Source organism: Amblyomma mixtum, chromosome 5, assembly GCF_055824585.1.
Source record: "Amblyomma mixtum isolate Tamu chromosome 5, ASM5582458v1, whole genome shotgun sequence".
NCBI lineage: Eukaryota > Metazoa > Arthropoda > Arachnida > Ixodida > Ixodidae > Amblyomma > Amblyomma mixtum.
Genome location: NC_143016.1, coordinates 81,869,691 through 81,894,917, shown reverse-complemented (window position 1 = coordinate 81,894,917; position 25,227 = coordinate 81,869,691). Strand labels below are relative to the sequence as shown.

Below are 25,227 nucleotides of genomic sequence, written 5' to 3'. Positions count from 1 at the left end.
TTCTTTTTTTTTAGGAATTCCAACTTCACATGAACGACAGACAATGAAATGTCAACAGCACCAAAGGACTACCACTTTTAGGCGTAACCACACGTAGAGGCAGTCAGCAACTCCATCTGAATAGAATTTATAGAATTTAGCAGTGCTGTCAGCTCTGATTTCTCTCTACGAACACCACAAGCAAATGCCCTGGCTGGGCACAGCATAGCATATTATTCTGTGCATCTAAGCAAAGAACAGAGTAGCAGATCCCATCACAACAGTCTCTGCATGGCGTGAATTTTGGGTAACCCTTGCTTATTATCGCATACTGAGTGCACTATTTCATGCCCAAATTAATCGACAGGTAAAATTAGCACATAAAAAATTGCACTTTAAAACACCTTAGCTGCAGAACTAAAAGTACAAAAATATCATGCAAGACAGCCAATTCAACCAATGCAAACTGTTAACAGCAATTGAAATTTCATCACGAGTGAAAATGCTGAACATCCCCAAGGTAGTGATCAGCTGTGTACACTATAGTGAGGAACTGGGTTAAATGTATAAGCGCACTGTGGCAATTGCGAATGATACAGATATGAAATCGCAGAAGCCTCCTCACAACTGTCTCACGTTTGTTGCAGCTAGGACTAAGGCATTCCACGTTTTGACGCTGTCTAGAGTACAGATGATTTAAGTACACACTAGTCAACTGTCAAGCAAAATGAGCTTTGAACACAAGGAAGAGAACCATCAAGAACAAAGTCAAGTCTTAAAGCCTTCTTTGATTTGCCAGTTCACAAAAAGTACTTCAACTTAAACCAGGGCAATGATTTTTGCTGCAGCTTTGGTGGTGAGTGCTTGTAGGAATTCTTATGACAAAGTAAACTTGTTTCTGTTTAAGGTGTTCATAATGCAATAAATTGATGTTTATCACAACCACTAATGCAGAAATAAGAGTACTGCCCATTAAAAACAATAAAATTTAAATCTGTCACTTGTGAACACAGAAAAAAAAGAAGAAAGGCCACAGTTACAGAGTTTGTGAGTCACAACACACCATTCTCAGGCAGTAATACATATATCTATATACAAATAAATAAAAAATCACACAAAGGCACACCACTTGGTCTAAAAATGTACCTATTTGAAGCCTTCAATTCCTAAAGGCTGTTTACAAAAACTACATGCTAAATGCAGTATCATAATACCATCGCATATTAAAGGAGCAAAATTCCCAATGGCTGTACTTTAAGTTGGGTACTTTGCAAATATAATCCTGCAATAAAATAAACTTGACATTCATCACAGACTATTACTGTCAGGTCTTCGTGTGTCACGATTAATATCATACCAGCTAAAATTCAACAGACATACAAACAAAGCTCATCCGTTTGTTTCCACCATCAGACCAATGTAAGCCATAGTGCATTACATTGTTGCAAATTTCGATTATTCATTAACAGTCTATGTCTACACAGCAGCAAAGGAAATATAAAAACCAAAAGTTAAAAACACACGGCCATTTTGTTTGTTCTTTTTCACATATATTAACATTGGGAAGTAACGAAAAAGCTACAAAGAACGATCACAGAGCTAAAAAAAAATTGTCACAAAATCCTTTTCAAAGCCTTCTCTAGATAATATACAGGCATCTCTTCTCACAAATTAAATAGTTTACATACATTATTTAACAAACAATAAGCAAAAGTCAACAGTGTGTAAAAAAGCAAAAGCAGATGGGACCTGTGTATTGATACAGCACTCTCATACATGCCTCAAAGCATGTACAAAGTTGACGCCACCAAAACAATTCAGAACACATTTTGAAATGACGGTATGAAACCAGAAAGTGAAGCAGCAACGCAGCAAGATATAATATATACAATGCCAAAACATAGAAACAATTAAGACACCACCCTGTAGAGTGAAAAAAAAAAGCATATCGATAGCTTTCCGTACCCTAACCATGGCTAACCAGGTCCCTTGTAGTATATTACCACTTGTCAACTAATTGCATTATTTTTCACAGCCGTCCCTAAAGGAGCAACCCTTAATTTGCAGGGTATGATTTAGCTTAAGCCCTTTCTACAATGATAAGCAATTGTCACCAATCACTGTAAATACAGACGCTAGCAGCCAATATTACTTGCAGTGTCTTGCTCCTCATGGTGGATACAAGTGCTTCTCAAAAAGAAGCACCTAATAATGCATTCACTGATGCCACAATTCTCACAACAGCTCTGGTCACTAACAGACAGCCATGTATTCGATAAAATCTTGCAATTTAGCCATCTTTCCTCTAGCTATGCATCTGGTCTAAAAAATCATCCACAAGAAGCCTTGTTAACCCTTTCAGGCGCTTTGTACGCAATTGCGTAAGCGGCAAACTTACAGCTTTTTCTGAGAAACTGGAGCATTTAACAGTGATTTCATTACTTCAGTCAAATTGAGCACCCTTCTTGTTGCAAATAAGTTTCTTTTTTGTACCATGTAACGAATGCAGTAAATAATATTTCACATAAGAGTCAGCTACGTAGCACTTTGTCCGCCATTTTTGTGCAGACAGATTTTGCCGCGAGTTAAAACATCGATTTTTTTTTGCTCAATTTTGAGCGTAATGTGCATCTTCGAAACACAAAGCAATTCCACAATACCTAGGGTGTTTACCTGACACATGAGAACATTTTGATGTTATCATTTCTAACAAATTTGACACTTTGTGCAGAATTCTCCACATCGTTGTAAGAACTGACCTGCTGGTCTTTCACGCTCGAAAACTAACAAAATTCCCTCTCTTGAGGCCTGAATATACTACTTAGGTGAAAAAATAATTGATTTCAGTGAAAACAAAAAATGGCGCCTGAAAGGGTTAAAAAAAAAAAACTTTCGATAATACTGACGAAAGCTCTCGTGGAAGACAAAGGAAAAAAAAGCACGAACAAACTGCAACAGTCAGAAGACAACACAACTAGTTTCTCAACAGCGGCTGGCTTCCCACCGCCTAGTCACTGCAATCACTTTCCAATTCCATACCACTATTTCAGTGACTTATCGGTAGTGTGCACTGGAAGTGGGGCTAGGAGGCTCTGCGGTCACTGTGTGCACGCGCTGCTGCAAAGAAGTGGGGGTCGTTATTGCACCTGTACGCCAGGCACTGGGGTCCCAGGGCCAGCAGCAGATTCACAACCCAGAAGGCAAGCCACGAGGACGGCTCGGGGGGAACCCGCATCACGTACGGCGTGCGTGGATGGAAGGAGGCACCAATGTGCGTCACCTGGCCCTGCAGTGACATCGAGGTAACGATCGATTGTGAAAACGGGCAATCGAGTCGCTGCAGAAAACATGAAATGTGCAGCAGGCAGCAGCAAAAATTTATGGGATGTGTACGCTTGAGAACATAAAAGATGACTGAAGACACATCTTACAATCAGCAGGCACACACATCTGTACTGTGGACTGACAACCCAATACATTAGAAGCAAGGCTAAAAACGTCTACTAAGTGCTGCATTGACAATCACACTGCTTTAAAAAAATCTTGCAGCCTGGTCATGGCCCATAGTGCTTTAACAATTTATGGCAAAATAAAACTGTGGGCATGGTTCACAGTACCATTAGAGTGCTCATCAGAAGAGGTCTTTTATCAATGGTTCGCACACTTCCGAACACCATGAACACACGAGCACTAATCACAAGGCTTCACAAGGTTTAACCACAAATCTTGGCAGTTTAACGCTAGAATGAACTGGGCACTCACAACCGGAAGTTCTTTAGCACTCAATATTGTGGAGTCATCCATACACCTGTCAACCACACACCTGTATAGAGTGCTCAAACGGTGCACAGGGGTACACTTGTGCCATTTACCAGTGGCAAAGGGCTCAAAACAACACCTTATCGCGAATGCACATTTCCGTGGATCGTGTTTAACTCCCGGTATATTTAGAAGCTGTACCGGCCAAGGCAACAGCAATGGTCATGAATCCACAGCGGAGTGTGCCATTCGAGCAGTTTGTAAGTGCTCTAAATTTCAATAGCTAAGCCAGGAACTTTGCTACCAAGCTTGAAAATGTACAAAGCCATTGCGTGTTTTGAGAAAACAAAAGAAGATGATGTGGTGCCTGAATGCACTTCCACAAGCTTGCATGGACCTCAACTGATATGAGAATAGCCAACCTTATTGATGCATGCAACTAACAGTTGACAAAATGCCACAATCGCTGAACTTTGCAAAGCATCTGCATAGCAAGCCAATAGAGAGCTATTCTGTCTGAACACGACAAATTTTTGCATTCACATCATCCCTGCACGACTAACCCTCCGGTAAATTTTTGAAGTAATCCTGCCAGCTGAAACAAGATTTTGCAGATTCTAGTAACAGTGAAAATTCCCGTATAGGTTTACTGCTTGTTCACTAGTTTACTACAAAGGGGTTCCCACTAGGGGTGTGCGAATATTCGAAATTTTCTAATATAATTCGAATATTATATTTTTAGTATTCGTATTCGATTCAAAGTCCAAGTATTCGTGTTGTTTCGAATATTCGACACGACCCGAATATTTGTATCCAGCCGAATATTCTATTGCGAGCACCGGCGTTCATTTCGGTCCGCAAGTCCTATCGACAGAGACATAACAACATGGCGGCGTCCAGAGCAATGCATAACGTTGGGCCATGCAGTAGCTGACTGCACTGTTGAGCTTCTTTGTGGCTATACCTGCGAAGCTGACATAGTCAGAGCTGTGCACGAAATACCTCGCAATATGAGCCAGTTCAGTGCCAATTGAGAGGGCATTTTCTGTGGCTGCAGAAGTCGTTTCAGCTAGAAGGGAACTACTTCTGCCTGACCATGTGGAGCAGCCGGTTTTCCTTCACGACAACCTTTTATGTTCATCCCAGCAACGCGCTTTTGTGCTTATGGCAAGCTAGCCTTGATCAATGCCGTGTACCAGCCATCTTCTATGATATTTCCACTCTTCTAAAAACAATGTTTGAGACTTTGATACTTTTTGTGCAGCCACACACACCTTTTGGGCTCATTTCATCACTGATAGTTGAACTGGGATGTTCTTGGGTGCTCAAATAAACGTTTTGTAGTGGTTAAATGCGTCTGTCCTTGATTATTCGATATTCGATTCGGTATTCGGAACCAAGTATTCGTATTCGAAAAATTTGATATTCGCACACCCCTAGTTCCCACCATATCGGCTTCTTGCCATCAGACACCGCTTCATTTTCTTTGAAACAATAACACTGTGCTCGTGGCCTGTATAATATAATGTGTTTGAAGCCTTTTGCAATGTCTTGTTCGTAGCTGATGGCCCTGATAGCACCATCAGAATCAGAATGCACTTCACAATCAGTATAAAGACACATGAGAACGAATTTTTGCAAACTAAAACTTCCTCATAAAGTAGGAGCATCACATTAAAGTAAAAAAGCTTAAAATGAACGCCTGACAACTCCACCTGCAGCGTAGCACCGGCAATCAGAAGGCTGAGGTCGGGCATCCACTGGCAGCCGGGCACTAGCAATGCGTACGCACTGACAATTTGCAGGGGTACGTGGTGGAAAAGGTAAACGAGCATCTGAAAGGAGAAAGTCAAAATGTAGAAAACATGAGACTATTAAGGCGAAAGCCTTTAATGTCTCATCGTTGTAAGCAGCAGTTGTCGACAGAAATGTCACGCTTTTCAGTTGGTCGAAACGGTCGTGACGTCACAGTGCGCCAATTTCAAACGGGGCCAATTGTACTTTGGCTAGTCACCATGCAACCAATTGAAGGGATCGTATAGTGATGCTCCAAGTAAGTGGGACTGAGCTTAGTTAATTGCTTAATTACCCAATTAGCCTAATTAATATTTCTAGTCAGGCCATATAAATAAATAAAACCGACTAGGAAATTGGTCAAGCTCCAGAATCGAACCCCGGTCTTTGGCATCATGCTATCCACTCCGCCATGCCAGCTCAATGGTTTGAAATGAACAAAGGCACCTCTAGTGAATACAGTGCCTTCGCTCACTCCCATCCTCCTCCCTTCCCTTCCAGGGGGGGGGGGGGGGGGGGGGGGGGTTTAGGTGTCCACCGAGATATGAGAGACAGATACATGTCCTTTCCTCAAAAACCAATTTACCCAGAGCAAGAGGAGAATGGGCGATGGCATTCTATGGACTCCTGCCTCCCACTCTTAGTTAATCAGTATTCAGGCATTAATCACTAATTAACCATTAATTAGTGATTTGTCCTCACTTAGTAATTAGTAGTCAATTATATGTGACGCCACCAGTGCCACAGAAGCAGCGAGAGTGTTTCGGAAAACGCTTTCGCCTCTACGCACTTTAGACAGTCAAAGTGCCCCCTGAATTTTTGCACTGCCCATTTCCGCAATATACCACAAAACACAGCAGCAAGCCAACAGCACAGAAATCACAGCAACACCACAAAAAAGACATCATTCAAAAAAGGGACAATCTCAAGTGTTCGACTTCAATGAAGCAAAAAAATTGAAGTAGGCATATTGGCATTCTTTATTTTTTTTTTTAACTCAGAACCAACTATGCGGGGACATTTCAAGCACCGCACAAAAAGACTTTGCAAAGAGTGCTTTGGAGGGGGGAAGTAGAAAAATTGAATGAATTATAATCTTATAAGCACCATCAGCCAAACTACGTCCGCCGACCTCCAATTAACCCTGTTATGCGCCAGATGCAACCATTTTATCCCCACCTCATCACCTCATCCGCCCGTCTGATTACTGCCATCCTCCGCTGCAAAATGATAGGACCTGCCTAATCAGCACTGTGCACTTTAAAATGTAAACCCATGTAAGCGCATCTAGTAAGAGAAAGAAAAGATCTTACAATGCGAAGCCTCACACCAAAGACTAAAATGCCAAAGCTGTACAAAGGCCATGGCTCTCAATCTAAAAGACATTTTTCGAAAGCGCTAAAACAACACGGACAAAAAAAGAAAAGACAGGGACGAGCGCTTTGATCCTTCTTTGTCCGTGCTGTTTTAGCGCTTTCGAAAAATGTCAAACGTACACCAACTAGCCCGACACGCCACTTTTCTGAATCTAAAGGACGTTCCTTATTCACAAGGGAGCAAGTGCTGCTAGCCATCAATTCTGGCTGATGGGAAACGCAAAAAGACACAATAAAGTGAGTCTTGGATTTTTAAAACTCCTCCCAACACAGATCTCACAAAAGATGTTGTGAGGCACTGAAACAACCTTACGACAAGCATATGATGGCAATAAAATAAAGATATCCAGTATACCGATCACCAACCTGCATCTTTGAAAAAGGCGCTGGGTCTTTGTGCTGAAGGTATGGTTCCACAGACGCAACATAACGATTGATCCAACCAATGTTTGTTCCTAATACAGCCTGTTGATGAGACAAAAGCACAAATTAAATACAATGACAACAGACAGAAATAACTTAAAGCAAACAGAAAGTTGGCGTTAATGGCCACAACACCAGCAGTCAAATGCAAAAAATAAAAATGAATGTTAAAACAAGTTCTTACCAGGCCTCTAAATATTGTTATAAAACTTGCAGTAAAGATGCAGAGTAGCAAAACAATGTCTTGTTTGCGTTTTAACAGGGGCTCCCTTGGACCAGCCATCTGCAAAACAGTAACAGTCGATGCAAAACGTGTGAAAGTCATATCAGAGTCTGCCATTCCACTGCCAACAGATACACATGAAATTTGCCATTGTCAGGTCTCGCACGCAGATGTATTGCCAGCTGATTTATCAAACCCTGGCCACACTGCATTTGAATGCGGAAGGAGTTCAGAAGGTAACACTCTATGGTGCTTCCAAGGTTGCTACTCATTTCTTTTCTTGTGTGAAAATTCTTATGTGAAGCACGAAGAACCTCGGTGAACAAAACCAATTGCATACAGTCAATGTAACAATGCAAGTCAGAACTGACCACAGAGAACACAGCAGCGAGTGAATTGAAAAGCACATTCCCCAACGCTGCCAAACAACAGTGACAGCAGAGAAGGAGATGGTATTGTATTGGGAAGGGTTTAATGTTCCGAAGCAATTATGAAGACTATGGTGTATGAAGGATGCCATAGCGGAGGGCTTCGGATTAATTTTGACCACATAAGGTTTTTAAACGCGTACTGACATCACACAGCACACAGGCATTTTTGCATTGCACCTCCACAAAAGGGCGGTTGTCATAGCTGGCATTTGATTCCGCAACCCTCATATCAGCAGCTGACTGTGATAGCCACTGAGCCGCCGCAGCGGGTAGACAGGCAAGGAGACAAAGGCATCAAAGCCCATCGTTTCTCTGCACGAATCTGCACCTTTGAAAAAAAGGAAGCAATTCAGCAGTCGTGGCAGCGACACGTGTGTGACAGTCATTGAGATCAGAATGACTGCAACTATCATATTCTCATTTTTAACCTTTCCAGAATTTGTTGGTTTTGATTTGGTTTATGAGGTTTAACGTCCCAAAGCGACTCAGGCTATGAGAGACACCGTAGTGGAGGGCTCCGGAAATTTTGACCACCTGGAGTTCTTTAACGTGCACTGACATCGCACAGCACACGGGCCTCTAGAATTTCGCCTCTACCAGAATTTGTATACACAATTCTACACATAGCGAACACAGTTTTCTCTAGGGTTTGTTAAATCTAGCTGCGATTACTCTGCTTCAGATAAAATGAGTGATTTTCATATTGTAACGAGGGTGTTCATGAAAGGGGTTCTAAAAAGGGCAGTCAGTAAAGTTGCAGTATGCCTGGGATGTTAAAGAAACTGCTACAAGAATGTCCTCCAGCAAAAATTTCTTTAATGCGTTTTTTAGAAGCAGAGTTATCTGTAGTCCAAATTTGAATTCCAGAGTCTCTGCACCAAAGGAGTCCCTCCCCTCCCTTTCTCTCGCCTCCCGCCTCTTTTTGAATAGTGAATGACAGGCGCTCCTCCACCAGTCCACACCCTCAGCCCTATTGTAGGCTGCTGGCGTGTGTGCGCGGGAATTCCCCAAGAAGCAAGCTTCCTGACCCACCTAAAAAACGCAGCCGAGTGGCCGCAGCCATGGTAGCTGTGTGATGTTTGAAAGAATATAAACAACAGCCATCTCTTAGCCGACATACACAGACGCACGAGACAGAGGAGAGCGCGAGTATTTCGAAAAACTCTGCGGAAAAGGCTCGCCAGCTTTTTTGTGTGTTTGCGAGTTCTCTGCTACATGTAGAAGTTTATTATTTGTCTCAAGCATCCATGAAAACGTAGTATATAGCGATTGAGCGAGTTTCGTACTCTCCTCGGAAGGTGTTTCAGCGGTGATGGCCAAATTGTCTGAGGCATCGGGGTACTACAAAGCTGCCCTATATTTGCTGGCAATAGTATCGAACACTAAAGAGCATGCAGTAACTGCCACCTACAATACATGCGAGTCTGGCTATATTTTTACTAACAGTAAACTTATGGCAACATGTGCCTACAGTTCAGGCTAGTTTATAACATAACTTATAACATAAAACTGCACCGACCAAGCAGCGAAATTTGAGCAACGGATGATGTAAATGCAGCAACCACGGCTTGCGCCTGCATATAGACATATAAACTGATTTGATTACATTTCAGTCTAGCTTTCTTGCATCATGCCTAGGCTAGTGTATGAAACTCCAGTTAGTTCTGGTTTCAGCTACTTCAGCGCATCTGGTGACTGGAGGCAAACTGATGCTTAAAAGTGAATGATTCCTGCACACACTTCTAGCACAAGAAGGAAGCGGCGATGGCCGAACTGTCTGAGGCACCGGTATACAAAGCTGCCCTATATTCGCCATCAAGGGTTCAAACCTCGCTGGGGGTGAAGTTTTTTCTTGCTGGGTACCGCTGTCATGACGGAACAATGCTCCGGTTGGCTTCCCTCTTGCTGCTATGTGAGGAATTGGCGCTGACATCTGTATTTGTTGCACAGTGGTGTAAAAGGAAGTTTCCTACCCCATGGCCTATCTTTGAAGAAAGTTGAATGTCTCTACGACAAATCCTGACAGGTTCAATGCCAAAAATTTGCAACCATTCTGGTGCATTGGAGAGAAATGTGGACATACGTCTGCATCTTGAGCTTAAATAACAACATTAAAGACTGAATGTTAGTTTTCTTTTTAAGCCCTTATCCACTTAATACACCCCTCAACATCCTGAAATCCTGCATATACGTACCGTTGGAACCACCCTCTGATGCCTCAGTTGATAGAGGAAACAGGGAGCAGCTATGGCCACCAGAAGGTAGAAAATAGCACCCGGTGTTATGCCATGTTTTCCTGGAAACAAGAAAATGACAGCAAGTGAAGCCAAGAGGCAATGGACAGCTGCTGTAAAGCATAAACAAGAAGAAGCATAAAAAACATCCTCGTCTTAGTCACAGCACAATGTCAAGTGTTCATTCATCAAGATTTTTTTCATTGATTTTCCTGTTTATAAAATACATACATGATTGGCCAACAGGCACACGCTTCTCCTACAACACTCCTATTTCTCAGACTCAAACTCTGAACAATAAGCACAAGTGATACCAATGAGCGCATGCATATATGTAATGCTCTTCAGACAGAAATGCAGAACAGAACAATAAAGAGGAGTAGAGAAAAGGATAGACAACATACAGCACTTATTTGTAACTACAGCAGACTCCAGTTAACCCTTTGAAGGTTTTTGCCGTATATGTACGGCGGCGGTTTTCTGTCCCGCAAGGTCTTTGCCGTACGAGTACGGTTTCCATCTTCAGTTTTTAATTTTGCGCCAAAAGAACAATGCGTGCTCACTGGGGGGTGCTGCCACCTCTTAGGACTTACAAGAAGTGTTTGAATTTTGTGCTGCCTTCTTACGGAGATAAGTAGAACTTATGTCTAGCTCTAGCGCGGCGGCACAGACTGCGGCAACACCCCTTTTGTAGTTTTGGTTTCGCCGCGTGATCGCAATGGAGTCGCGCGAAATTTGAGTTTTCTTTTTGTCAGCACTATCTTGCAGGGGCTGCCGAAGTTGATTTCTATCTTTATTGGCGCTGCTCTTAGCTTGCTTATCACCGTTGCTCGCGAGGTATTCTCGCCCTCTGTGGCAACGCGCCTACGCGGTTTCGATTCCGCCGCGGGATCGCAACGGAGTCGCGCGAAACGTGTTTTCTCTTTGTGGGCACTGTTTTGCAGAGGCGGCGAAAGTTGATTTCTATCTTTATTGGTGCTGCTCTTAGCTTGCTTATCACCGTTGCTATTCTATTCTATTGAACATTTTCCAGTTGTGAGTGATGCTGTCACCAAAGTACTGTTCCTATTTTTTTTTTATTATTTATTCTCGATTATATACATTTTGTAGAGTCAAGATCCGCAATAAAGTAATTTGACCACCTGGGAAAGTTTTCTTCAAAATAATTCGACCCTCAAAGGGTTAAGATGAACTCTGTTAGGGTGAATTCTCGGATAAGATGAACAATGTGAGACAACTTCGTTGGTTTCCCATAGAACTCAATGTAAAGTAAACAACCACTTAAGATGACCTGTCTTCAGTGTCCTTCGATTAAGACAAACTTTCGCAGCAACTGCGAACCCCGGCGACCCTGTGCAACGGCACCCAGAGGGCATTTGTGCAGCGCTGTCAAGGCTAGGAAAAAATATATGAAATGCTTATACCCAAGAAAGCACACCCCCACAAGATGGCTTCGGTGCAGCTTCGCACAAAACTGTGGGAAAGGTGTCTTACGGGAGCACATTTTGTATGGGAAACTTTCTTGCTGTGGAAAAGGCAGGTCACCATCACGCCTGCACTGGTGCCGAAACCTAACGCGGTCGGATCTTGCGCTTTATTAGCTTACTGCACTTTATTAACATGTGCTTTATTAGCTGCGCATTGCCTTCCACAGACTAAAAGGCACATACGCACAAAGTGTACACATTTGTTGACTTGGGACTTAAAGGAGTACAGACATCTAACTTTTGGGTGCGTGTTTTCTTTCTTGTACTGATGCGTAAGGCATTATTACACATTAATCACCATGTGAAATTCTCATATGACTGCTAAATAATTTATAATCAAATTTCTTTTCTGTGCTTTTTCGGTTTCGGTTTAAACAGTCAACCAATGACTGATGTCAAGGTGTGGTTAGAGGTCACGAGAGGTATGAAAAAACTGCAATAGTATCATCTCTGCTTCGACATTCATTGTCATTCCGGCTCTTGAGGAAGACTGGCTTCAGCACTGCAGGGAATTAAAATGATGAAGCATCGATTATACTGGAGTTCTTCCATGCCTCATGTGACGTATAACCACTCTTGAGCTCACTTCATGCATAGGGCAATAAATGCTCTATTAGCAATTCTCCTTTCTCCAAGAGGCTTTTTTTATTGATAGTTTCATGTAACACATATATGAACCCATCAAGAACACTCACACATCTTTTTTTTTAGCACTTCCGTTAAGAAAAACAAACTTTCTGGTTCCTTCAAGGTCGTCTTAAAGGCAGTCTATTGCATCATATGCACACACTATGAAAACATATGCTCAATGTTAACAGAAATTCACTGTATCATTATTACCCTGGTGCATTAACAGTCGCTTCTTTTCCTGTTCTTCTGTCTTGCATACACACAAAAAAAGATGAAGATAAAGTATACATGCATTCACTTCAAGAAATGCTTCAGCACGGCATTCAAGGACAAAACGTAGAAAACGCACCACAGAGCGCCATGGTATGATCTTATTTGCTAAGACATTTTAACTTTCTTTGACAGCCCTGCAGATGGCACGATGACGCAGCTGACTCTTCTCTTATAGGCGGCTAAATCGTCTAAAAAAAATAACCACTTTGCTGTGCTGCTCTGATCCAAGAAACCTCGGTAATATAACTGCACCAAATCTGTGGTCAGACCCAAAGAAACCAACCTGTTGCAACTCCGAGGAGGAGCACCATTGTGCTGTTGACATTTGAGCCACACCAGAAGAGGGCCACGCCGTACAGGTTACCACTGCGCAGATACAAATGGCCAGACGTTCAGTGCACCAAGGATGCGGAATGCTGCTAATTAACAAGCTCCCCACACAAAAGTTTAAGCATTCCATTCTGAAACAGCCTTGCCTTAGACCAAAACTCATAAACCATTACTCAAAATAATGCACCTGCTGCAGTGTGTCATGCCATCAGACAAATCCTGCCTTCCATACCAGTGTGGAAGGAATATTCAAAAAGGTGTAAAAAATGTCGATAATCTATTAAACTGTTTTCTACAGCACAGTATGAACAAGGATGAAAAGTGAGGGATGCAAGCGCTACATGAAGCACTAGTGCTTCTCTGGGTTCATTTCTTGCATCTTTGCATGCATGGTAAGATAGTTGAGGAAAAGTAATAATTGCACTATGATCCATAAGTATGCCTCTAGTTAATGAACAAATCAAGCAAGGCACCATTACTTTAAATATACTGGCTATGCTCCACTGACAAACAAATAGGTGCAGCAAAGAAATCAAAGCACTTGCATATATTCAGCAAGCCAAAATTCCAGCTGTTCCCAATAATAGCCTCAAAAAGCACTGCAAGTCATGGCCTTAATCTAGATTACGTCGATTGCACAGCATTTTTAAGAGCAAGCATTAGTGCTATACAACATCCATCTAAAAGAGCTCTGATAGAGAGAACTATCGAAACACCAGATGATCACCTCTTACATTTACAATCCTCTGCATCTAGAAATGCTTTGAGAGGTAGCACAATGGCATTCTTTTTAGCACAGGTCATAAACCTTCAGAAAGGCACCAAGAGTCTCCAAATTCTTTTTGACTGGGTGTCCTGTTCAAACAAACAAAATTTATTTAAAGAAAAAATGGAAAATTGGTTTTTGAGGAAAGGAAATGGTGCAGTAATTATCTCAGTGGACACCCGAACTGCACCTAAGGGAAGGGAGAAAGGTGGGAGTGAAAGAAAGAAAGAGAGAAAGAGGTGCAATAGTGGAGGGCTCCAGAATAATTCTGACCATATGAGGATCACACACTGACATCACACACCACACAGGCGCATTTCCAGCACATTTCCGCTCCATCCAAACATGGCGGCGGTCGAACCCGGGAACTCCGGCTCAGTAGCCAAGTGCCCTAACCACTGACCTAGTTCACATTTTGTACCGACTAGTAACGTTATGCTTCCCTTGCATTTGTTGCTTTCACTAGTTTATTAACAGCATATGCAAGTGTAATTTTCCTGTTTTTCCATATTATCTCTATATTCACCTTCCCACAGAGTGCTGGTCAAAAGGGAATAGTGCAGTCCACAAGACAAATGGCCAATGTTTTGCAATACAAATGCAGACTTCACAGCTTATATCAGCTTGGCTCCAAGTTTAGCAGTGAAACACCCAGCCACCATTACAAGTAAGACACACCTGAAGCTACTGCATAGACATTGTTTCCGTATCTTATCAGTGTAGCACATGCAACGCTGAAAGCTTTTGATTCAAGATGTGTATGGGTGGCGACAACAGAAATGGTGAGCAGGTCTGGCACTTGAAAAGGATTGGGGAATGAAGTTGGCTGTTACGTATATTGTTCCCCTTCTTATCCCACCACTTATATATGACGTCTATGCCTGGTCTACAGCCACTGAAGAATGCACCATCTACATTACAAAAAAACCTCACTTAAACCTCAAATAGCACAGTTTCATAAACACTGTCCCATTTCCACTCTCGACAGGGCTGGTCTGTATTCAACTTCCCCCAGACAACAGTGTAGGCAAAACAGGGTGTCCAAGTGGCCAAAAACCCTACTGTTTCCCAACGCTTTGAGCCAAGCGACAACCCATACACAACATGCCCTGGCGAAAATCTTTCCCAGCCCAAATGGTTTATGGAACAATTTCCAGTTGGTCCCAGTCGGAACCAGCTGGGTTCCAGTTGGTTTTAACTGGAACCAACTGGAAATTGTTCCATAAACCAGTTGAGCTGGGAAAGATTTTGGGAAGAATTCATACAGAGCACTTGGATGAAAAAGCCCTAAAGACCTGAATAAGATAAAGCTGCACTTTTCCAAAGAAGGGGCACTGTTTCATAGCTGCCACAATGTTTACCTACTCCCATGTCAGCGCAGCCAGCATCATCAGGTGCATGGCATACATGGCAGTCCCATGCCAGTACGATGCCAGGGCTCCATGGCTGCACCGCAGGTACGGCTCCCCAACCTTCAGGTACACATTGACAAAGCCTGCAGTGCAAGGAGAGCAAACAAAGCAACCCATGATGCTCGAAGGTCATGCTGCACGTGGGAATCAGAGGTGTGGCACAGTGAGGCCTCAAAAAATCGGAGTACGAGTTCACAAAACTGTCTGAATGCCTTTATATTTTAAGATTGGTTTGCAAGTGGCCAGTACCTAAGGTCTTATCCCATAGGTCACGGTGGCAACTAAGCACACAAGCTAATCAACCATGATGCCAAGAGCAATGGACTAGTCAACGACAATTTGATCTTGCAAACAAAACTGTGTGGAGTGGTACGCAGATATGGACCACAATTATAAAGACCAGGCTTACTGGCACCAACAAAACAAACAAAAGAACAGGTAAAAATCTTCCACAGCCTATTCATTTGATCATCCGGTTGTTCAATGAGCTCGTTCATTTAGCCACTGAAGTGTTATGTGGCAACGTAACGCCACTGTTTTTGTAATTGGCAGTTTGCTTCATTGGGCACCAGTATGGCATTGTTACAACTTGTCAAGTCATTATGCATAACAAGCATAGGGACAGTCAAAGAAACAAAAAAGCATTGATCACACTGTCCGTTCAATCAAGTGTGGCAGTGATGACTCAGGATTGAGTTGCAGTTACAGATAAATACCTTTGAAAGTAGCAACAAAGACTGCTGTAGCCAAGGCACAGTTGGCAGAGCACCGTATGGAGCACACAGAGGTGCTGGGTTTCGTACCTGGTGCAACCATTCCTCTTTTCTTCTACTTTCCATTAAATTATCAAAGTCATTACCCAATTTACTTTCCTTTCGCAAACAGAGAATAAAAGTAATATCTCCGTCTGCTATGCGTGGTTTCCAAACACTGCTGGCTTCTTTCATATATATTTCCTAATAATCCCCTCATTTTTTTTATTTGGTACCTCAAAGGTCCCCAGTACGGGGCATTACATGAGGGATGGACTTGGCAGTTAAACAACATGGTCCTGACAGCGTTTCTAAAATGGATGGCTTTGATATGATGTATGGAGTGCTGTGATAGATCATTCCAGTTCCGGGATGACACGACAAAAAAAGATCAGGAATGAGCAGCAGGGGCGTAGACGGTGTTATGGTGGACTTACGTTGATATGGCTTCGAATCCATTTTACCAGATGGCGCTTTTACGCAAAGGCGATTCCAACCCCTTTCGTGGACTTTTTACACGCGCAGGCTGTCTGCAAATACAGCGCTGCAGTAGCTTTTGGGCGGTAGATTTTGAAGGGCAGAAAAATGCCTTCCTCGATTTTATGAATTTCCCGATTTGACGAAATAATTAGGGGTGTGCGAATATTCGAAATTTTCGAATATATTTCGAATAATATATTTCTAGTATTCGTATTTGATTCGAAATCCAAGTATTCGTGTTCTTTCGATTATTCAACCCCACGCGAATATTCGTATCTAGCCGAATATTCATTGAGAGCAGCGGCGTTCATTTCGGTCCGCAAGCCCTATCGACAGAGACATACAACATGGCGGCGCCCAGAGCAATGCGCATGAATGAAGGAAAATTTTTCCTTAGAATTTTTCCTTCCTCCAAGGGCCATGCCGTAGCTGACTGCGCTGTTGAGCTTTTTTGTCGCTATACCTGCGACGCTGCTATAGTCAGAGCTGTGCACGAAGTACCTCGCAATACGTGCCAGGTCAGTGCCAAGTGAGAGGGCATTTTCTGTGGCTGGAGGAGTCGTTTCAGCTAGAAGGGAACTACTTCTGCCTGACCATGTGGAGCAGTTGGTTTTCCTTCACGACAACCTTTTATGTTCATCCCAGCAACGCGCTTTTGTGCTGATGGCAAGTTAGCCTTAATCAATGCTGTGTACTAGCCATCCTCTCTGATATTTCCGCTCTTCTAAGAATAATGTTCGAGACTTTGATACTTTTTGTGCAGCCACACACACCTTTTGTGTTCATTTAATCATCGATAGTTGAACTGTAATGTTCTTGGGTGCTGCAATAAATGTTTTGTAGTGGTTAAATGCGTCTGTCATTGATTATTCGATATTCGATTCGATATTCGGAATCAAGTATTCGTATTTGATTCGTATTCGAAAAATCTGATATTCGCACACCCCTACAAATAATTCATGGCTGTTCCCCACTGCGTTACATTGAGTTTTAACTGTATTCTAATGATTTGATGGATGGGGTAGCAAATCGCAGATTGTAGCATATAAAACCAAGGGTACAATTAGCCTCGTTAGCAATGTTCATAATACGAGATGACCATGTTAGGTATTGCGTTACAGCATTACCCATGCACTCGCAGAAAAACAGCCAACACTTCCGAACCAAAAAGAATGTATTTAGAAAGAGTATGCAACTGCCTGCGATGCGATGAAATCAAATATGTTTTAGTAATATTAAGTAAGAGACATTAACCATTTTTTGCACCACGATTCGGTTAAGATTTTATTGAAGAATGTCAACGTCAGTACAGTTAGAGATTGGGCGACAAATTACACAATCACCAGCAAATAACCAGATCGTAGAGGAAATATTGGAAGGAAGAGCATTAATGCAGTTAAGGAAAAGCAAGGGTCTGAGAACTGTACCTGGGGGACACCTGAAATGACTGGGCTACGAGAAGAGTACTTGTTAGCATAAACGAAATGCTGTCTGTCAGTCAAAAAGTTGAACAGCCATTCCATTACTAAAGGATTAATATTAAGGTGCGAAAGCTTCAGTAGTAGTCTTTTATGCAGTACTTTATCGAAAGCTTTTCAGAAATCAAGGAAGAGAGTGTCAGTAGAAATATTTAGGTCAAAGTTGAAGGTTAGGTCGTTAACGGAGTGCTAATTGGGAATCACATGAACGCCCTTTAAAGAAGCCATGTTAGGATGGAAAAATTTTACGGAAAACAAGGAATATCACGATGTGGGAATAAATAATATGTTCCATTAGTTTCGAACAGACACTTGTGAAGGAAATGGGGTGGTAGTTTTTGCATGAAAGAGGTTAACCTTTTTTGGGGACTGAAATCATCTTACCAACTTTCTAATTTTTTGGAAGGACACCTGTTAATATGGACACCAACTTTCTAATTTTTTGGAAGGACACCTGTTAATATGGACTGCTGAAAGAGGCGGCACATTATTGCCCTTATAATGTTTTTAGTATTTTTCAGGATTTTCGAATTTATGCTATCAACACCAGATGAAGATGCAAGTTTCAATGGCTCTGAGTTTCACGATGCCATTAGCATCAAATATAATCTGTGGCATAACTGGATGGCCAAAAGCTGAGAAATTCCAAAAATTCGCCGTTGGGCATGGGCATCCGGAAGGGGGGGCAAGGGGGGGCGTTTCCCCCCCCCCCCCCCCTGGAATTATGGATGTTATTTATGCACTACTTCCTTTTTGGTGCTAACCTACCGCCGCCCCCATCACCAGGCATCGGGTCCCATGATGCCACGGTCTTGCATCATGGGACCTCTCGCTGCATACGCTTGTAAGTTTGCTTGAATTCAACTTCAACTTCAACATAAGAGCAAATACAAGCAGTTAAGAAGTGTTCACAGCGTATCTTATTTCCCACAAGCAACAATGCTTAGTGTGCATATACTATCATGCTCAATGTGAGCTGCAATGCATTTGGTGTGGTAGGAGCTGAGGTTCTGAAGCAGTGTGAGCCCAGCATTACTGATAATTGATGCAGCCAGATGTCGAAGAAAAGAACGACGTACGCTGAATGTTTGTGCAAGTTGGGTGCTCTTTGCGAAGGTGTGTTAATTTACTATAAGCCGGAAAATTCTGTTCACTTCGGATGCGTTTTAAGTCATACTGAGCTCACGTGATAGTATACACTAAAAGCGCTAGAATATCTACAAACCTGATATAATTCCATCCAGCTCAAGGCCCACAGTAAGGGATGCCACACTTGTGAAGGCAGATATTGCCAAGGCTGCGCAATAAACAAGAATTAAATGAAAGACAATATTACAGGACAGCAGCTGCCAAAGGTGCAAAACAGCGTTATACATGCATGAGCAAAACAACAAAACCAATTGCGCACATGAAACAAGCAATAACCAACGAGCACGATTTGCATGTTCTTATTATTAATGCATTTATAGCAGGGCTAGTTGGTACTGGCTTCCTAAATTCATGACTGCTAGCAAATTAAAAGATGCAAACGTGACACAAAGAGGCGAGGGCAAATGCTAGCATTTGTCCTGTCATTATTGCTAGTGCCTTTTCCTGCCTCTTGTCTACGTCTTTCAATACATTAGCAATTATGAATTTAAGAATGGATGTTCCTATATCATGTAAATTCGGTACCACCGCTTGCTAGCGAGGCCCTGGCGATTTAAATGAAGTGCCACATTACACACACGTCGCATCAGTCAAGTGGAGGACCACTATTACATAAGCTTAGCTGTTTTCCTTTCAAGTACATTGACTTTTCTCTCCATAGTCGCAGTTAAGAACAGCATTACTTGGCCTATAAATAAAAAAGCATTCTTGTAAACAAATATAGCATTTTGCATTTTTGAATCAGCCTAGCAACTTCAATCCATTACAAATGCTACATTTACAACATGTGGGTGTATTTTCTTTCAGTCAACATATGAAACGAGGCATTCGCCACTGTGGACAAACGGGCTGATAACAGTACTGAGTAGCTCAACTTGCTGCTGAACCAACAATGAAGAAACTAGTAACAAAGGAGACCTGATAGTTTGCATGATAAGCTCATGCTACTCGGTTCCTGCTTTAAAAAACTGATAAAAGAATCACTGAATACTTCTTTTTGATTATGTACGGCACGAAACCAAATGAAGTATGGAAATATGTGAAGTTCAATAGAAAAGATTGCATTCATATTCCCACATAAACCTGATTAACAAAACAGAACCATGCTGCACATCGTCACTGACGATTATATCTTTAGCTCCAGCATAACAAACATTAAAACCGAGCTTGGGTGGCAACACCTACAACAAAGGAGAAAATTCTTGAGACAAATTTTTCTATGGGTATTTAATGTGGTGACACGTGGTATAGACAAAAGTACTTACCCGAAAACCCCGCAATATACTTCCCCTAGAGCTGATCACTCGCAAAAAGTTTTCGATTGCTTGCTGCTCGAATGCTTTTTTGCTCATTCAGCCTTTTACGATGAACGAATAGAATCATTCAGCCAAAACAGCTAATCAATGTTCCACCCACCATATGTTCTCCTCCTGAGGCTTGGTTTCTGTGATTAGTTGCATAATTTTTTTTTTTGTCACTGTGCTTGATCTTTTTTGCCCTTAACTTTTCTTTTTTGCGCATGACACACAATTTTTGCAATCCCGGCCCCTGCATTCTTTTAATGCAGCGTTCTTTTAATGTGTGCAGGCATTGCAATGTAAAAACGCCAGCATGATTGTGCGCTGTCAGCTGGCATGTTAACGATCCCCAAGCTACCGAAATTTATCCGGCCTTTCCCGCTAAGCGAGCACCTCCCTTTTTATTTGTCCAGGTGTACCCTGAGTGAGACACTGCAGCATCTTTGCTTTCCATACATGCTCCTAGCTTCCCTACTTCACACATGCGAAGCACGCAGCGGTGACGCAATTCGCATATGGCGCAGGCAACGCCTGTGTCGCAGGTGTGCTGCAAGGAAAACCCAAACAAGACGCAAAGAGCGCGCGCGCGCCGCGCCTCGCGCTACGCGTGCGACGGAGCGTGGTGCCGGAATGAGGCGGCATGCGAACGTGCGCGCGTTGACAATGACGCGAGGACACGCGGTCAGCACAGGTGCAAGGGAGGGATACTCACCGTAGAACCATATCTGCTCGCGCCTTCGACCATCCGCCAGCGGAGCCTTCCTGCCCGTGGCCCAAAATAAGAGGACGGCTACGCCCGCCAGCACGGCCGCTACGCCCAGACAAACGGGCAGGGCAGAGTCCCACTTGAGTAGCTGGGCGACGACGTTAAACGCGTACGTCGTCGGGACGGCGAGCAGGGACACGCCGAACACTTTGGTCGCTGACGAGAACGACGACATGACCTGGTTTCGCAGCAGACGAGCGCCTGCAGTATAGACTTCGATAACAGAGCCCCCTCGGCGAGTGCAACGCCTGTCCAAAAAAAGCTTTCAACTTCCGCAGCAGCGATGTTTTCCTTGCTGGTCCCGTAGAGCGCAGTCATCAGAAAGAAAATAAACTCAGCGAAACCAAGAGCACAAGCAACAGCAGCCGACGCTAAAGGGTGCCTCGAGGGTTTTCTCTTGGCAAGAGTTCAAGTGGTTCGACTCACTTCACTTCGGCGCGTCGCAACCATGCAGCGCGGGCACAGCTAACAAGGCACATGGTGCGTGAATCAAGGAAGCTGCAGATCTCTTGGGGCGATTACGGCGTGAAGAATTGCGCCGTTAAATTGTCCTGCGTCACTTGCAAAACAGTTCCCGCGTGACCAGCGACTGCCTTACTTGTTGCTTTCCTGCAAAGCCTCACCCAGTGTTGCCACACGTCAACGTGTTGCCGACTAGGCGCGGCGTGCGTTGTTTCAGGCGGTTCACGTACTTCTCGCCCAAAGTGTCAAATTATACTTAATAAGCACCAAAACAAAAAAGATGGCCGAGATTCCGGGAATGAGGAGGGAGTCGACTATGTTCGGCACTTGCTGGTGCGCACAGACTCTCCGCAATTAAACGCGCGCTGTAGAATGCTTCTCTCAGCCTCAAGTTTCGCGCAGAAATGACATTTGGTCGGCAGGATTTTTTTATGCTATATTTGTTCGTGGTACTTGCCTGAATCGATAAAAAAAAAAGTCGGATATTCCCATCGTTTTCAATGACGACGAAACGAAACAAACCGTTATCTCAGCGATTGCACCGGTGGCGCCATTCGTTTGGGAGATTCGGCAAAGTGGGGTGGCGAGGGGTGTTTTGCGCGATGTTTGAAGATGCTTTTCAACTGCTTTACGAATGATCACGAAAGCCTTTGTTTCGCAAAAGCTTCACTGCAGTACACCTCACTAGTTTTTTGCGAAAAAGCATTTTCAAACCTCCCACAAAACAGCCCCACCTCCCCTCCTTTGCCAAATCTCCATGGCCAACAAATGAGATGGCACCACCAGAGCAATCGCTGAGAGGGCAGCTTGTTATTCTACTCTGTCGTTGCCGCAGATTATGTGAATATCTGATTTCTTCTGACTGACTCAGTCAAGTACCCCAAACTATACCATATCCAAACAAATGTAGCATAAAACAATTCTGCCGACCAAATGCTACCTCTGTGTGAAATTTAAGCTCGAATAATTCATTAGTTTAGCCAAGATCAGCATTATACAGCACGCTTTAATTGTGGGACATGCTGCATAAAAAGGTCGGATACAACTGAAGTATGCAGTGAAGTTCCGCCCACATTCACGACTGCTGCACAGAATTCCTCCACAACAAAAAAGTAGTCTGTTCTTAAAACTTTTTCTTATCTAAACAGGAAGCTAATCACATGGAAAAAAATTATAAGCTCTAGAATTCTGATAGCTGGCTTATTTAATATAGTCAAACATTAGAAAATTTACTTCGTTTACTACTCTGATTGGCCAGTGGAGTACGTCGTGGACTGTGGCCCAGTATTAGCAACTGCTGTTTCTTCAAGTTGTATCCTACTACACTTGCCAGGCCTGATGTATGCCACTGACAATGCTCTTCTAGCAGACAACAGAAAAATACTTTCAAGTGTGGGCACCCATATGCGAATAGGGGGCAGACATTTTACAATGACTTAGAAAAATCTGGTAACATATGGCTCACAATAACAGGTTCAACACGATTACCTTACAGCACTTGAAGATATCAACATTTAAGGGGGGACCCTGGTCTTTGAAAAAAATTTTTATTAATGAAGTCACAGTTATGAAATTTCCAGGCCACATGTAGTTTTGTGCGCTGATTCTGGATATGTCATTTAATTTCGTGTAAAACAATTCCTTGAGCACTTGTGCAATTTTTATGCAAGTATTTTGGGAAAAGTTTTGCAGAAAATTTGCTGCAGGAAACTCGCTGAAATGCATGCCATTGGGTTCTCTTGACACCAAGGAATGCAATAAGGGTAAAATTATCATCCTGGCTATCATAGAACTTGAGTTATAGAGTTTTGAAGTTGTTGCTTCAGAAATGAGAAGAAAAGTGTGTATTCCTGTTTGTGCATCCCTTGGTGTCAAGAGAGCCCAATGGCATGCATTTCAGCAAGTTTCCTGCAGCAAATTTTCTTATATGCTCTCTCCAAAAGACATGCATAAAAATTGCATAAGTGCTCAAGGAATTGTTTTACACAAAATTAAATGACCTATCTAAAATCAGCACACAAAAATACATGTGGCCTGAAAATGTCATTACTAGTATATCTAGATTAATAAAAATTTTTTTTCAAAACCATGGTCCCACCTTAAGGCAAATGTTGGGTGCAATGACATGCAAGGTCAAAAGGAGGAGATATTGAAGAAAGCAGAAGTACAGTTACCAAGAAACACACGATTTTGTGAAAATATAGCAAATACAAACTGATCCTATGAATATGGGCATCACGCTTGATATCTGAAAGTGTTGTTGAATGCTCAAGACATGGCACAAGTTCTGCACTTGAAATAAAGCAAAGGCAGTCAGTAGGCTTGCTTTAGTCAAGCATGATTTCACGACTAAAGAGGCAGTTGAAGGAGCGAGCTATGGGGTGGTCAATGTCTGAAACGCAAGAGACAAAAAGTAAGATTCACCATGATGAATGCTCGAGGTACAGAGGAGAAGCAATGGGCAGCAGGAGTTCCGAGATACTATTTTAGTGTAGTATCAATACTATGTGGAGGAGGAGAATTTAGTGCTGGGTAAATAGATGTCAAGGGAAGGTAAAAATAACAAAGCAAACTTGAAACAAAGTATGAGATTTCTAAAACCTTCTTTGCCAAAACAAAATTCTCGATAAACAAACATACTACAAAGTGGCTAAGCAAAAAATTAAAAGGGTTATCTTTTGCAACAATTCTGAGCGAAGCACTTCAGTTTTGAGCCAAAGGCTGATTGCTTGAAGACGAAATCCTAATGGCAAACATAATTTGATATCATAGAAAATTTGTTTTCGTATGCAAGACAGGGAGACTCCACAGCACACATTGACCCAGCACACAGCCCTCCAGCTTCCAGAATGTGAAGCCATAATGGAGCCGATTGCTTTAAGAACAAAAGCAGTCACTGCAGTCGATTTTCAGTAAATAGAAATAAGGGGACGAAGACTACAGCACCTGTGAAAGAAAGAGAGTAGAGAAAAGGCAATTGGCATAATAGATTTAACCCTTTCAGCCTTGGTGTCCTCACCTGAAAAAAATTTTTTTTTTGCAGCCTTATATTCATAAAACATCAAATGTGAAACCGATACAAAAGGTCCTCTTATTGATATGTGCTCAATTTTTCACTTCGTGCTTTATACATGCTCCAAGGTTTTTTACTCCATAGCTACTTGCTTAGGCGTGCTGATAATTTTGTAATGCTTCTCAGGTTTACTGGACATGATAACTTAAGCAGAACCTTTTCACTCTGATAACGGTAATAAATGCAGCGTGCAATTCTTCACACGTCCTCACATGAGGACATCGGGCCTTGGTGGTCAGCCTTTCATGCAAGTGAAGCTAGCAAACACCTGATCATAAAACTGCTTAGCCTTCTTATTTAAAACAGGAAAATTGTGCCTCAGACCTTTTCTTCACGACAAACAGTCCTGGTGTGGGTCTGCGTGGAAGCATAAGTTGCACAGTGTAGAGAAAATCACTGGTAGAATCACTGGTAGAGCTTTTGATTACAATCATTAAGGAGGTCTACGACAACCACCGCATAGACTTCATTGCGGAAGTTTGCATTCCCTGGCACTTCCAAGCACACACAGTTACGCCATCAACAGCAGATATGGAGCAATATGGAGTGCCATACAGCACCTTAATCGTCACTATGCTGACAAAGCAACTCTCGCACACCGGCAAAAAGTGTAAGGCTAATGTGACAGCACGACTTCAATTATAAGCAAGCA

At 42.6% G+C, this 25,227-nt stretch overlaps 1 protein-coding gene across 2 annotated transcripts; it reads right to left on the bottom strand.

Moving 5' to 3' along the window:
• On the bottom strand, positions 1-21,877 carry LOC149342815 (transmembrane 6 superfamily member 1-like). 2 transcript variants are annotated; one of them, XM_089545297.1, is made up of 9 exons: positions 20,987-21,874; positions 19,053-19,124; positions 15,071-15,200; positions 12,893-12,975; positions 10,181-10,281; positions 7,516-7,614; positions 7,275-7,373; positions 5,454-5,573; positions 1-3,265 (listed from the first exon to the last, which is right to left on the bottom strand). In XM_089545297.1, exons 1-9 carry the CDS (start codon positions 21,213-21,215, stop codon positions 3,062-3,064), a joined length of 1,137 nt encoding a protein of 378 aa, XP_089401423.1. In that variant the 5' UTR covers positions 21,216-21,874; the 3' UTR covers positions 1-3,061. The 2 variants fall into 2 exon arrangements, with proteins under 2 accessions (XP_089401423.1, XP_089401424.1); XM_089545298.1 differs by lacking the exon at positions 19,053-19,124 and having other exon boundaries at positions 20,987-21,877.
• Between the last annotated feature and the right edge of the window lie 3,350 nt (positions 21,878-25,227).